The sequence below is a fragment of the Podarcis pityusensis genome (genome assembly GCF_964106645.2).
Source record: "Podarcis pityusensis genome assembly, chromosome: 16".
NCBI classification, from domain to species: domain Eukaryota; kingdom Metazoa; phylum Chordata; class Lepidosauria; order Squamata; family Lacertidae; genus Podarcis; species Podarcis pityusensis.
In genome coordinates, this window is record NC_138041.1 from 40,333,992 (window position 1) to 40,348,665 (window position 14,674).

Here is a 14,674-nt window from a genome sequence, read left to right on the forward strand (position 1 = left end):
TCCCCACCCCCTTGGTTCAAGGTACTGGTCCAGGACCTTGTTGTGGCTACGGCGGTCGCCGTATTCTGGGTCAGGGGAGAAATTGGCCCACCAGGGAAATTGGCTCCCGCCTGGTGGTTTTGCCTACCTAATAGCAATCATCACAACTGGGTTGGGCATTGGGGCAATCCTTGTCTTGGATGGAGGGGAGTCTCTGCCTGCCCTTCCAAGCACTGGGGTATCCCGTTAAAGGGATCCGGGGAACTTGCCATGTCCTCACGCCCAGCCGGGGACCAGGGCCAATGACACTCCCCCAGACAGTGGTCCCTGCAGGGGTCACCCTATTTGATATAAATCTTAGGAACCCCTGCCCAGATTGACCTATGCATCACTTCCGGCAGATGGGCCTGAAGTGCCCCATGCCCAAGCCAAATCTCTTTCATCTGTATTCAATAAAGTTGTGGCCTGTTTTGATTCAAACCAGTCTCAATGGTCTTTTGATTTTCTGGGCTTGGGGGCTGGGGAGCACAATGCTTGGACCTGCAAGTAATTGGGTTAAATCCTGCAGGAGACATTGGGCAGATCCTCACTATGGGCGGATCCAATGGGCACACATGACTTTCCCCAAAGAATCCTGGGGACTCTATTTCCCCTCACAGAGCTATAATTCCTAGCATCCTCAACAAACTACAGTTCCCAGGAATTTTGGAGTGAGGGGGACTCATGTGGCTTTAAATGTCCATTGGATGTGTTTTAAAGCTATAGTGTGGATCAGCAAAGATTAGCAGTTAACATTTGTTTGGCCCCTTTGGATCAAGATTCTAAAAGAACCTTTAAAATGTTTGGCTATTGCTTTACCTTAAGGGAGCCTAGGTGATATCATTCCGTTTTTTCTATTTGCCTGTATCCTTTCAATATATCATTTTCTGTCTGATATTCTAGTGTTTTTATTTCTCTCTGTAAGTTGTGATGTGAGAGCTTGGACTTGAAGGCACCAATGAATGGAATGAATAAAGCCTAAGACTGCAATTTTATATACACCGCCCTGAGAGTAAGCCACATTTAATGGAACTTAGTTTTGAGAATACATGTATAGGCAGTAAACTACCAAGGTTATTATTTAGGACTCCCCCCCCCCACCCTTCAACCAAGAAACTGAGGGCAGTGCGCATGGTTCTCTACCCTGACCTCCCATCTTATTCTCACCAAACCCAACCCCCATGAGTTAGGCTAGAATGAAATATACTGACAGTTCCAAGGCCACCATACAATATTTTTTAAAGTGAGGCTTGTGGCAGAATGAGGATTAGAACTTGTGTTTCTCTGACCTTAGTCTAAAGCTCCAACCATTATGTCATACTGTCTCTGTTCCTTTGCCAGGCACAACCTTGGTCATCCTGCTTTATGATAAAGTTTCTCTTTATTTGATTTCAGCTGGCTGTATTTGCAAGCAGTAGCCACTGAACAGTGTTTGCTAATACCCTGTTGGCCCCAAATACAGTGGTACCTCGGGTTACAGACACTTCAGGTTACAGACGCTTCAGGTTACAGACTCCGCTAACCCAGAAATAGTACCTCGGGTTAAGAACTTTGCTTCAGGATGAGAACAGAAATCATGTGGCGGAGGCGCAGCGGGAGGCCCCATTAGCTAAAGTGGTACCTCAGGTTAAGAACCGTTTCAGTTTAGAACAGACCTCCAGAATGAAATAAGTTCTTAACCCGAGGTACCACTGTACTCCTTTCACATCCATCCACCTGTGTGACTTGTGTTGAAATAAAAGTCCATTGCTTCCCTCTGTCTTCAGTGGGTTGTGTGTGTTTTGCAGCAATCAGTGACTGCTGCCAAAGTGATTGCAAACACCTCCCTGAGTGCTCAGCCTTGCCTTTTCACATCCGCCTATGTGGGAAGCAAAATACATGCGCTTACCATCCTCTGCCCGACCATCAAGCTTGCCTCTCTGATTGGTCACACCTCCTTTCAGCTTTCCAGCTCATTGGTCTTCCCGGGGTGAGTTTCTTCAACATCTCAGGCAATTGGCCAGGTCTTGTGTCAGCTTCTGCCTTGCTCCCTAGATGCTGCCTGCTCCTGGCGCTGGGCTGATGTGGAACCAGTCAAGCGTCAGCCAATGGCTGCTTAATCTGACTGTGGTGTGCTAAAACAGGGGATTAATCTGCCCTCCCACCAAATGACTGAGCTGTTTGTTAAGAGAACTGTGCTAAAAGGATCACAGTCAGCAGTGATTCAAACACACAAGCCATAAAATAACAAAGCAAATTTAATAACAAAACTAACCAGATGATCATTTTGATCATGACATGTGCAAGAAAAAGCCTGATTTGTCAAACAGCAGGTAAATATATTGGCCACATTCTTAGATGAGGTTGTTACCTAGTCAGAACTTTATTGGGCCAACCAGAAATATATCCTCTTGGCCAAATTGGAGAATTGGAGCAAGGGGGGTATTTGAGACAACCGCTTTGCTCTTATGCATGTGTTTTCTGCCATGCTGCACATCTGTGTACTAAGGCATCACATGCGGGGGGGTGACATGAAGGATGGCTGCCAACCATGGTAGGAGAAACTACACATTAAAATCCAGCTAGGTCACATGAAAAGCTTCCAGAGTTCTTAGCTGCAGTTTCACTCCATATCCCTTGTAATTATTGACTAAAATTTCATCAGTAGTCTAGGTGCCACTACCATAGAGCATTGCTGCCTAGAGAGGAAGAGCAGTCTGACTATTATTCTACAGCAAACAGGAGCAGCATGGAAGACAGTCGTCAAATCATTCTGGAAACCTCATTCCCTGCCTTTACATTCATTACCCTCCCCACTTAAACCACTTAGATGTGTATGAAAAGATACATATTTGTGGTGTAGGAATGATACCCTGTGAATGCTCAGAGGCTGGGTCTCCAGGTCTTGGATTTAACATAAAATTTCAGGGCTTTAGCATCTTCCTCAGGTTCTTCAGGGGAAGGAGTTAAATCTTATAGAAAGGAGCCAAAAGTTGGCGTAAGCTATTTTGTCACAGACCCCATTCATGAGATTTGCATCCATGGCTGATGGCCATCTCTTGTGAATGCTTTACAGTGGTACCTCGGGTTACATACGCTTCAGGTTACAGACTCTGCTAACCCAGAAATAGTGCTTCAGGTTAAGAACTTTGCTTCAGGATGAGAACAGAAATTGTGGTCCGGCGGCACGGCGGCAGCAGGAGGCCCCATAGGCTAAAGTGGTGCTTCAGGTTAAGAACAGTTTCAGGTTTACGGACCTCCAGAACGAATTAAGTATTTAACCTAAGGTACCACTGTAGTTGAGATTCCTGCATTGCAGGGGGTTGGACTAGATGACCATTGGGGTCCCTTCCAACTCCACAATTCTATGAGTCTATGATTCTCTCCCCATTTTCAAGTTTGAATCGCCCCATTTCTCAGCACACTTCACTTTGTCCTGTAGGGCCAAGTGAAAGTACAGTAGATCAGCAAAAGGAAGAGGCTCAATAGCTATTAAATTACCTGGGCCACCAGGCTCTGCTGCCTCTCTCAGTGTGCTCATCCTTGTGTTCATAATCTCACCTCCCTGTGGTCAAGGATTTGGGTTTCAGGAGATTTGGCAGCTGCAGAGATGCACTATTTCTCAATATTGCTTCACCTTTACACTGGCTGCAACCCAGCCTGGAGCCTGAGGGTGCATCTGCAGGACAGCTGAGTCACTCCTGAAGTCACTCTTGCATCTGAGGAAACTGGGAGATGCATTTGCAAGGGAAAGGGGACACTCCGAGATCTCTAAAGCTGCACTTACTTAGGAGTCATTTCCAGAGGGGTAAAAGTGCCATCGCTGCAGCATCAACGTCCTGAACATGTAGTATTTATTTAAAGTGTCCCCAGATTCATTAAAAAAAATCAAGTAACCTTAGTCTACTTTGAGCAGAACTAGCATTGAATACAGCCTCCTGCCTGGCCCACCACACCCTGTCCAGGTACGCAGCAGTGACCCTGGTGTCAGGAGTCTGGCTCTGCCTCACCACCCAGGCTGCCACTGATCCCACATAGCATATTTTCATAGGATTTTTAAAAATTCTGTTTCTGCTCCATCTTTCAAGGGTGGTCTCCCATCCAGGCGTTTCACTTCAGCAAGGTGGCTGCCTCCATCTGAGCCCTTTAAGCATCCCTTCAAAACTACAATCCCTATAATTATTTTGGGGGCAGAACCGTGATCAGTTAAACCGGTCCAAAGCCAATGTAAGCATGGAGTGCAGAAGAAATGCCCTAAATCAGGCATAGGCAAATTCAGCCCTCCAGATGTTTTAGGGACTACAACTCCCACGATCCCTAGCTAACAGGACCAGTGGTCAGGGATGATGGGAATTGTGGTCCCAAAACACCTGGAGTTTGCCTATGCCTGCCATAAATAAAGCTCCCTTGCCTTTAATTCCAACTTCCCCAACTGGGGGGGGGGGGGTTGCTGCTTGTATTTACTGTCACTTTGGCTGTAGCTGTCTCTGATTAACAACAGAGCAGTTGAGGTAGGTGCAAGCTAAAATCTTTTGCATCTCTTTTTCTGTAGATGTGTCTGTATATGCACACATGACACATACAGAGAGGTACATGAGATGCACAGGCATATGCATGTATATACACATTGCATTGCACAATTTATATACTTACAGTCATAGATCCGGTTTTATAAACGTACATACATATAGATGGATTTACGCTAATCCCTTTGGCAGCTACTGCTGCTGTGAATGCATCGCTTTCTATACCCCGCCCTTATTTGCATTGAAAAATAAACCTAGTTCCGTGCCTGCACTCTTTCCTCCTCCTCCTCCATCATCAGCCCTGGCGGAAGCTTACCGGGGAAACGGGAGGTGAACTGTCCCTGAAAAGCGGCTTGCAGGAGGCGGAGCCCCCCAGTCACTCGCCCAGCGAGGAAGCAGCAGGCTCTCAAGCCGGTGCGTTGCAGCAGCCCTTGCCTGAGCTAAGCGCGACCTCGCCATGTCTGGGGCGCCGGAGATCATGGAATCGCAGGTGATGTGGGAGCCGGACTCCAAGCGCAACACCAATATGGACCAGTTCCGGGCAGCGGTAGCTGCTGCTTACGGGATTCCCCTGGGTGAGTCTCTGCTGCTGCTGCTGCTGCTGCTGCTGGGGCTGCAGGGATGGTGCCTCGGCGCTTGGGCGCAAGCTGCCCTCTTGGCGCCTGCTGCCCGGGGCGTGGGCATCAGGCGGGATGCAGAGCCGCCGGGGAGGCTGCGAGGCTTGGCTCTTGGGGCTGCCGCCGGAGGGACAGAAGGAAGCGTCCCGCAGATGAATCGTCGCCCCGGGGCGGCTTGCCGGGCGCCGGGTCTGGCCCGGCCACTTGGCCACTGGGGCGAAAGGGAGCCTCCGCGTTGCGAGGAAGTCTATCTCTGGGTGGCAGGGCTGGGGGGGGGGGGCGGACTGCTGCCTCGACGCCTCCCTGAGGGGTTTCCGTGAGCTGCTGGGCAGAGCAGTGCCCGTCAACCGGGTGCCCGCCCCATGTCTTGGACTAGAACTGGGGCTGAGGGGAGGCGCAGCCCAAAAGCATCTGGGGCGCATCTCAAGGCTGGCCGGGAGACCACCGGGTTGTGGGTGCTCTTCCGTTCAGTGACGTTTCTGCATTTGGCTGTGACAATTTCACTTTAATGGTGCTAACATAGCATCTCTGATCCTAGCTCAGACCCATGCCCCTTTGAAAGAAACTGTTGTGAAGAATTAAAAATGGGGCTTATAATGCTCTGAGCATGTGCAGAGTATTTTCCCATTTCTGCTGAGCAGCCGCCCCCTTGCACTCATGTAGGCCTGAGGCCTGGCAACAGATTCTGAGAACCTGTCATTGCTGAAAAGCCATCCCAAGCCCTTGACTTGCAGTGGTTCTCCTGTCTTGTTCAGTCACAAATGTGAACCCTGTACCTGTCTGCATTTGTTGGCTCCAATAAAGGATGTAGTACAGGGAAGCTGGGCACCTGAAAATATTTATTTATTCAGGTATTCAGTCTCCCTCTCCAATTTTCTTTGGAACAATTTCCCCCAGAGATTTGTTTATTTTTTTAAAAAAAATAAGATTCACAGTGATAAATGTAGATGTGACAACCGTGTTACCAGGTAACTGAAAAGAGAGTTTTCTTGGGCAAACAGTTCTGTTCTGTTTTTCTGGTGATGGGCAACTTAACTCTAGTCACCAATGGCCTTGCCTGTACTGAAGGGACTCATAATACATGGGTCAATATTTTAAGTATCTGATAACAGTGATATTTAATTTTAATTTTATTTATTAAATTTGTATTTCACCTGAAGATCTCAGGGTTGTTCATGGCATATAAAATACAGAATAAGACCGCAAAGTACATAATAAAAACCAGAACAAAACAAGCCAACAACATCCCCCGTATAGAGACCTAAGCTGTGGTTTAGCTGTCCTAACGGGAGCTGCTGGCTAAACTGTCATCTTGCTCAGCCTTGGCTGCAGCTTTGGGTCGCTCTGTGAGAAAAGCAACCAACAAATATAAACATGATATTAAAGTGGGGGGCACAGTATTGAAGGTCATAGTACAGTTGCCAAAGATTCAACAATGATTTTGTCATCATGGTGGAGGGAAGGTCTAAGTCTCTTAAGCTTCAGTGGGTGCACCTTTGCTCCGTTAACTTTCGTGGGGGAAGGTGGCTGATCTTGTCATGGCAGGGCAACACTCACACCCACCCATAGTGTTGGACTGGGATCTGGGAGACTTAGATTCAAATCCCCACTCACTAGGTGATTTGGGCCAGTTCTGCCTCATGGCCTAACCTACCTCACAGGTAGGTTGTGAGGATAAAATGGAAAGGAGGAGAGGTGTGTACACCACCTTGAGACCTTTGAAGGAAAGGTGGGATATACATAAAATAAATATTTAACAAGAGTGGGTTGTATGGTCAAGACCAAGAGTGGGTTGTATGGTCAAGAAGGCGGTTTCTGCACGTGCTGTAGAGGGAAATGTGGGGCAGATGGGGCTTGTCAACCTGGGAAGCTTAGCTCACCTAGGAGAAGGAAAGCTCTGATCCCAAACCTCTACTGTCTTGCGGGATATCTTCGGGAGTAGTATAGACTAGTGAGTAAACCCTACACAAATCTGGAGTGGAGTCCCTAAGGCGGTTGGATGGCATCTTGTATTCCTCCTTCCAGCAGCTCCTGCAGCCAAGCTGGTGTCCAATGTATTGCTCTGCTTTCCTTTGGACCGCATCAGCCAGGCCGGGGGGGGGGGGGGGGCTTGTCATCTAGGCAGCCCAGGACCTCCATGCACACTGCCCAGGCTTGTGCCCCGGATAGGTCACCTGGGTGCTGCTACTGCAGCAGTTTGACTTCATCCCTGGAGGTGCACTTCATTGTCTCTCCAGACGGACGGCTGCCAACTCACAGTGGCTCTACACTGACTGGCAGGGCTTTCCAGGGTTTCAAGCAGAGGATATTGCTAGCCCTACCTCAAGATGCTGGGGATTGAATTTGAGGCCTTCTGCATGCAAAGCAGATGCTCTCTCACTGGGCTACAGCCCTTCCCTTCACAATCTAGTGGGAAGCTCTTCTGTGCAAGCCCTTTTAAAGTGAGCGGAATCGGACAAGAACTTGCTCTTCTTCCAATGGGCTTTGCAGTGGATTCTGCCCTGGTCCAGATCTGTCCATATGCCACATTATGGCATTTGTATTACGGTCATACCTCGGGTTGAATATGCTTCATGTTGAGCGCGTTCGAGTTGCGCTCCGCGGCAACCTGGAAGTAACGGAGTGCGTTACTTCCGGGTTTCACCACTCACACATGCGCAGACGCTCAAAATGACGTCACGCGCGTACGCAGAAGTGGCAAAAAGTGACGCGCGCACGGACGTGCTGTCGCTAGTTACGTTTGCTTCTGGATGCAAACAGGGCTCCGGAACGGATCCCGTTCGCATCCCAAGGTACCACTATATATCATATACTGCTTACTTGCCAAAGTGGCTTTTTAGAGGTTTAGTGGTTTTAAAACCAATTATGAGAAAGATAAGAACTCATAATTAGAATACTCAATAAAGCAGTTCCACAAGAACATTAAAATAAACACCCACAATTAAAGTGTGCGATAGCACACTACCATTAAAACAGTTCAACAGTAAAAGCAGCAATTAAAACAGAAAGTTTGGGTCAGGCGAATGCTTGTCTAAATTGGTGTGTCTTCAAGGGCCAATGCAATGTCCGTGGCACCCAAAACCTGCCATCCGAAGTGGAGGGCTGTTGTTTCTCTCTGCTTCTCCATTAAACCGTGGCCTTACAACTAAGTTAAAACTGTCGTGTCATTTTCAGGCAGTGTGAGGACAGCCTGGTGGCCTCAGGGTGATGAGCTCATTTTGAGCTCCACTTCTCAAAACCCTGTTTGCTTTCTCATCTCTGTAGCATCTTTCCTCTTCATTTCACTGAGTAAATTAGCATCTTCTGTTTGTGCTTCGTATTTAGCAGGCTGAAGGCCCACAAATGTGGAGGTTGGCTCTTTGGCGGACCTGGAGCATATCTCCCGGACCATCAGAGCCAAAGATTAATTGTCCTGCCCCCACCCGCCTGCAGTCCACCTTCTTTAGCTTTTTGTTCCCTAGGAAAACAGCAAAAGGGTTGTTTGTTTGACCTCCACCTTTTATAATGGCTAAGGACACACGGTCCTGCTTGATTTCCATAAGATCCTCAGGTGTCTTGACGGGAGGAGGCAATATTAACCATTTATCAGCAAGCAAATATGGGAGCTAATGACTTATTGAAGAAGAGAGAAAGAAGCAGGTGGCTTTCCCAGTTCAGCCAAGATTTGAATTGTGAAGTGGTGAAGTCTTGTGGTGGCCTGGCGTCTCCAGCTAGGGCTGGCGAAAAGCTCCTATCTGAAACTCTGGAGACTTACTGTAGAGACACCATGGACCTAGATGAACCAGTCTTCTTACGTAGCATAAGGTAACTTCCTATGTGACTCCTTGCCCAAAGACAATTAGCATCTCAGTCTGTGGCTTGGGCTAGGAGTTCTCTCATTGACTAATTGCCCAGTTATTGGGGGCTATCATAATGCGTTATATCGATTGGCCCTGAGTTGGGCAGGGAAAGGACCTTCTCACTAACCACATACATTTAAAACAGTATGAGCACTTGGGATTTGTGTAGGGTTTGTTCCTGAGCCTTTTCTTCACCCGAAGATACCCCACAAGGCAGCAGAGGTTTGGGATCAGAGCTTTCTTTCTCCTAGGTGGTTGGTGAGCCCCATCTGCCCCGCATTTCCCTCTACAGCACGTGCAGAAACTGCCTTCTTGACCATTCAACCCACTCTTGGTCTTGTCCACTCAATCCTCCAGAGCCTGTCTTCTTATGCAGGGGAGGTCCCTAAGTCACGGAGGGTTTGAGACCCATCAGCTACCCACACCTGGTTTAGCCGCCAGTCAAAGCCATTTCCCAGGGTGTGGCCAATGTTGCAAGCTTCTAGGAGCCACAGGTGAGAGCTGAGTGCAGGGTGGGGACCAGAGGTTTGTTCAGTGTAGAGACAATACTGAACTAAATGAACTAAACCAGGGTGGACAGACTACCCCAGAAGGAGCATGGCATGCCCCCCACCAGCTAGTACTACTCCTCCCCTAACTCCTCATATGTCCCAATAAGAAGTAAGATTCATATTTATATCCTGCTTTTCTGTAGGATAGCCAAAGCGGTTTATAAGAAGATAGGGCACACACACATTATTTTTGTGTCCTATCAAAATGAAACAGAATAAAATTGGAAACAGCCCAATAACAACAAAATGGCAATCTGAAACAATTAAGCTTAGGCAGCCAAATCTTGGGCTGCAGATCGCTCGCACATTGTGTTATAGATTATCATTGAAATAAAGATGTCTATATTTACCCTACAGCCAACTACAATGAATTGTACCATTGGTCGGTGAATCACTATGCAGATTTCTGGGCAGAATTTTGGAAGTTTAGTGGGATTGTCTTCTCCCGCCTTTATGATGAGGTAAGCCACTAGGGATCTGATCCTCTTGCTTTATTTATTATTATTTGGAAAGATTTTCAAGCTGCTCAGTCTAAAGGCTCTTAGAAGCAGTGCACATAATAAAATTGTAGCTAAAGCGCAGCTAAAATACACCAAACAGATATACACGCGTGCGCACACACACACACACACACGAGTAATGATTAAAGCACAGTTTTTAATTTCAAAGATTTTGCACTGCATCCAGCATTCTCTGCTAGTGCAAGTGTGAGTCTGAATGCTGCACGACAGAGAAATCCAGTGCAACAGTTGCACAACAGTAGAAACACATTGTGTGACAAAGTTAACCACAGCCTGCTTGTACAACAGTGTTCCACAAGTGCAAAACATTTCACCAGTGGAACAAGTATTTTGCTAAGTGACTAAGAATTCTTTCATACCCCCATTTGCCCCACCGCTTTCCACTGGGGAAACCTGCAGTTTAGCGCTGAATTGGAGCAAAGGGCAATAGGCTTTTCCACGGAGTGTTCTGATTTAGTGCTAAAGACCAGGTGGGGCAAAGGCTTGGAGCTGTGCCTGCAAAGCAAAGCACAAGGGAAAAACTGCTGGTGGGAGTTGTAGCTCAGCAGCACCTGTGGGGCCGAAGGTTTCCCCCACCTGCCCCTGACGTTAAAGAGACCAGCAGTGACAGGACAGTGGGGCATGCATGGATCATTGGCAGAGAGCAAGTTTTTCGTGCAGTGTTTTACGTATATAAAGCATTTCATGGCTGCCTTTCAGAGCAACCACCCTCCAGGTGCTTTGCATCAAAATACACATTTCAATAATATACCATAGGCTTAAAAACAGTAGTTTAAAAACTGTGTCTTTTATCAGATTTTGATGGATCGAATATGGATTTAAAATATAAACCTCTTAATTTTTTTCTATTAGCTTGTTTGACCATATCACAGGTCTAGAAGAAGTAATCAGGCTTTTCTGTAAACATTTTGTTCAATAATGTAAAGTTTATTCTCATTTCTGAGAGATTGACTCATAAATTGCATGTATCTTGGGTACAGCTAAACTTCTGGATTTTGCCTCCATTTGGCAACCATATGTTACTTATATGACAGGCCAAGCACAGGGATGGCAAGTACAGTACTGATGAAATATGGCTTTATTTGGTATTTATAATTTTTTTTGTATTCTCTCTGTATCAGGTTGGTTTTTTGCTATAGCATCTAATTCATTGTGTAGTCTCTTGATAACGTTCTTTGTTTTATGAGGTATGGATGTGAACCTTGGTTTTCTGTTTTGTACAATTTTCTTTCTTTTTTCATATTTTATATTACGTTCATGGTACAGTTTTGAAAATTTAATATCTTTGAGCCAAGCCAAGCAATCTATAGAATCTAATTAAACAGTTCAAGAACACAATTTAAAAGCAGCAGTAAAGTAACCACTAATACTAAAAAATCAGTGTGACCTTTAATTTTAAAACAGCATCAGATCTGCTACAAGCAATTTGATGCAAGTGGATCTTCAAACCACATTTAAGAAATGGGATCTTTTTCTCAGTGGAGTGGTTACATTAAGTAATATGTTTGAATGTTGAATGTGTATGTGTAAAGACATTGGTTAAAACAAGCACCCTTAGATGTACTGCTGGTTAAGTGTTTAGCGGTTATTGTATTTGTATTTAAAAACCAAAAGAAATGTTTAACAAAATAAAGAAACAGGACATATGGGGTGAGTCCTCTATCCTTTTGGGGACAGGGTTTGAGTTCCCAAAATGAGGGAGGACATGTAGGTGAGAAAGTCCTGTCTGTGGAAATGGTTTTGCAGGTGGGCCAATGAGCAATTTGAGTTAAAACGATGCCCTGTAGCAAGTGATGTGAGAGATTTTTGCCTGACTAAGAATGGAGTCAAATTCATCCTTCTGTCTCAAGCACCAGCACAGTCCTGGCTTGCGCTGGCAGCAAGATTAGGTGGTGCATTGCATGTGGAGATGCCAGTTGTCAATCCGGTCCACCACGTCAAAGTGAGAAACAAGAATATTGAGGAGAGGTGGGGAACCCTTTTCTCTTTTCTGGGCTTATGCAGGAGAAAGAAAACTGAAGTGAAGGCCTTTCAGTTGGAGGCTGGGGCCCCCACTGCACTATACATTTAAAGCACAGATGTATAACCTCAGAGAATCCTGGGAGCTGTAGTTTAAGGGTATTGAGTGATGTTAGGAGGCCCCTATTCCCTTCCCAGAGCTACAGTTCCCAGCGTGATGGTTTAACAGACTTCCAGGGCCGAAACTAGGCTTTCTGTCACGTGGGCAAAGACCCAGTTTGTCTTACACCCCCACGTGTGTTTGTGTGTATACACACACACACACACACACACACACATACACACACACAACTCAACACGCTTGTTCATAAAGGGCATAAAAAGTAGTTTGAAATAGGCTGGAGAAGAGATAGTAAAATTGTCTGTGTATATATCATTCAACCTTAAGTAGATCTTCTCAGAGAGTAATAGATCTTTTGATGAATTCTAAGAAGTATTATGACTGTATGTAGTAATAATAATAATAATAATAATAATAATAATAATAATAATAATAATAGAAACTGTGATAATTACCAGGCACATGCTAGAGAGTCCTATTGAACTCAGTGGGACTTACTTCTAAGTAAAAATGCTTAAGATTGCAGTATAAGATTGCAGAATCTTTACACAGTTACCTGGGAGTAAACTCCATTGACTTCAGTGGGACTTACTTCTGAGTAGTAAAGGCATGCAGTTTAAGACTCTAAGGCAGGCATGGCCAAACTTGGCCCTCCAGATGTTTTGGGACTACAGCTCCCATCATCCTTATCTTAACAGGACCAGTGATCAGGGATGATGGGAATTGTAGTCCCAAAACATCTGGAGGGCCAAGTTTGGCCATGCCTGCGAGTCTAAGGAATAAAATGAATAAATACTTAACAAGTTTTCTTTAAAAAATGCTGGCTGCTGAGCCATTGCAATTAAAGAATTTGACGTGGATTGGCTACATTTTCCTTCCAAATTACAAGAAGGGATAAATACAAAGTGCTTCATATTTCAGCATCATATTTCTTTCATTACAGGTATTTTATTTTCAGTATAAAGAGGACTCAGTTTTTGTAGCTGATTGTATGCAGCAGTGCCCTCTTTATGTATTCACATGGTGTAAACATGTATGTTGTCCTCTAGATCCAAACACACACACACACACACAGAGAGAGAGAGAAGACACAAGCAAGCAATACTCCAAAGTGCTTCTGTTCCCAAAAAGGGCAGGAGGTGTTGTTCTGATCTCTTCACCACTTTTAATTGATCTCTGAGATGTTGAGGGAAGCAAAAGAAGAAGGAAGAAAGCCACAAAACTTTCCCTTTTCAACTTTGCTTGGAGAGCAACCTCCTCTAGGATTTCTCTTTCACACACAGTTCCAGAAACAGACAGGGGGAAAGAGGAAGGTTTTCCTGCTTCCCCTTGCAAATGAGCGTCCCTCTGGTGCTCAGCAGCCACAAGGAGGGGCATGGTCAGAGGACCCCCCCCCCCACAAGCTGGGAGCCTTACTGGTGCCCCTCTAGAGGCTTCACCCAGGGCTGAGAACATGGCTAGCCCCCCCCCCCTTGACTACAGCCTTGCCCTCTTCTCATGGAACTCTGTCAGGGGAATAGGGTGGGGGTCCTCTAACAACACTCAGCACCCTGAACAAACTACAGGATTTTTGCCTGGCTGGTGGCGGGAAGCCATGACAGTTTAACATGACATGATACTGCTTTTAACTGTATAGTGAGTATGGGTCAGGCTGTTAGTGTCCAGTTCACAGCCCTGAAGGCGGAATCAGGGCAAAAGTGGGGCTAACTAGGCAAATAAAGCTTTGTCCTGTTGGCTTTGCTGGCTGGAGCTGCCAGGACCCCCAATGTCAGGGAGGCACAGACTGAGAGAGGCTGTGTAGCAGTGAAGATGCCTGAAGCAGTGTGGGCCTTGAGGCACGGTGGTCTCTCACGTGGGATTCTGGTAATGGGGAAACAAGCCAGCCTGGATTTTGGAGTGTGGGAACTCTTCTCCGCCCCAGTAGCAGATATGACCATGAAGCTCTTCTTTCCTAAGGATGCCCGGCCTTTTTTCCACCAGGTGATTGACCCTTCCAAGGGCATTGCAGATGTTCCAGAGTGGTTTAAAGGCAGCAGGTTGAACTATGCAGAAAACCTCTTAAAGCACAAAGAAAACGATAAAATTGCGCTCTATGCTGCACGTAAGTAGTCATTGTGAATCTTTGCTCTTGTGACACCTGTGATTCTTCTCTCTCTCTATTTTCTGCCCCTGTCGTTTTATTGTGCTTTATTTATAATAACACGCACATTCATACAATTAAAGAACAGTAAACTAAACATTAGCAACAGTCAGCCAGAGAAGTATCACTTGCAGCCGTCAACCTTGTGCTTCTACCAATATTTCTCTTCATTGCAAAGCGCTTCTTTCTATACAGTGGTACCTCGGGTTACAGGCGCTTCAGGTTACAGACTCCGCTAACCCAGAAATAGTACCTCGGGTTAAGAACTTTGCTTCAGGATGAGAACAGAAATTGTGCGGTGGTGGCGCAGCGCAGCAGGAGGCCCCATTAGCTAAAGTGGTGCTTCAGGTTAAGAACAGTTTCAGGTTAAGAATGGACCTCCAGAACGAATTAAGTTCTTAAC

The 14,674-nt window shown here is 46.1% G+C and overlaps 1 protein-coding gene across 1 annotated transcript in view; it reads left to right on the top strand.

Annotated features, from left to right (window-relative positions):
- Positions 1–4,904: 4,904 nt before the first annotated feature.
- Positions 4,905–14,674, top strand: part of AACS (acetoacetyl-CoA synthetase) — a 49,541-nt gene continuing 39,771 nt past the window's right edge. The window contains exons 1-3 of the mRNA XM_080986597.1: positions 4,905–5,098; positions 9,888–9,991; positions 14,112–14,232. Coding sequence (XP_080842723.1) covers positions 4,981–5,098; positions 9,888–9,991; positions 14,112–14,232 — 343 coding nt within the window. The 5' untranslated portion in view covers positions 4,905–4,980. The remainder of the gene's footprint in view (positions 5,099–9,887; positions 9,992–14,111; positions 14,233–14,674) is intronic.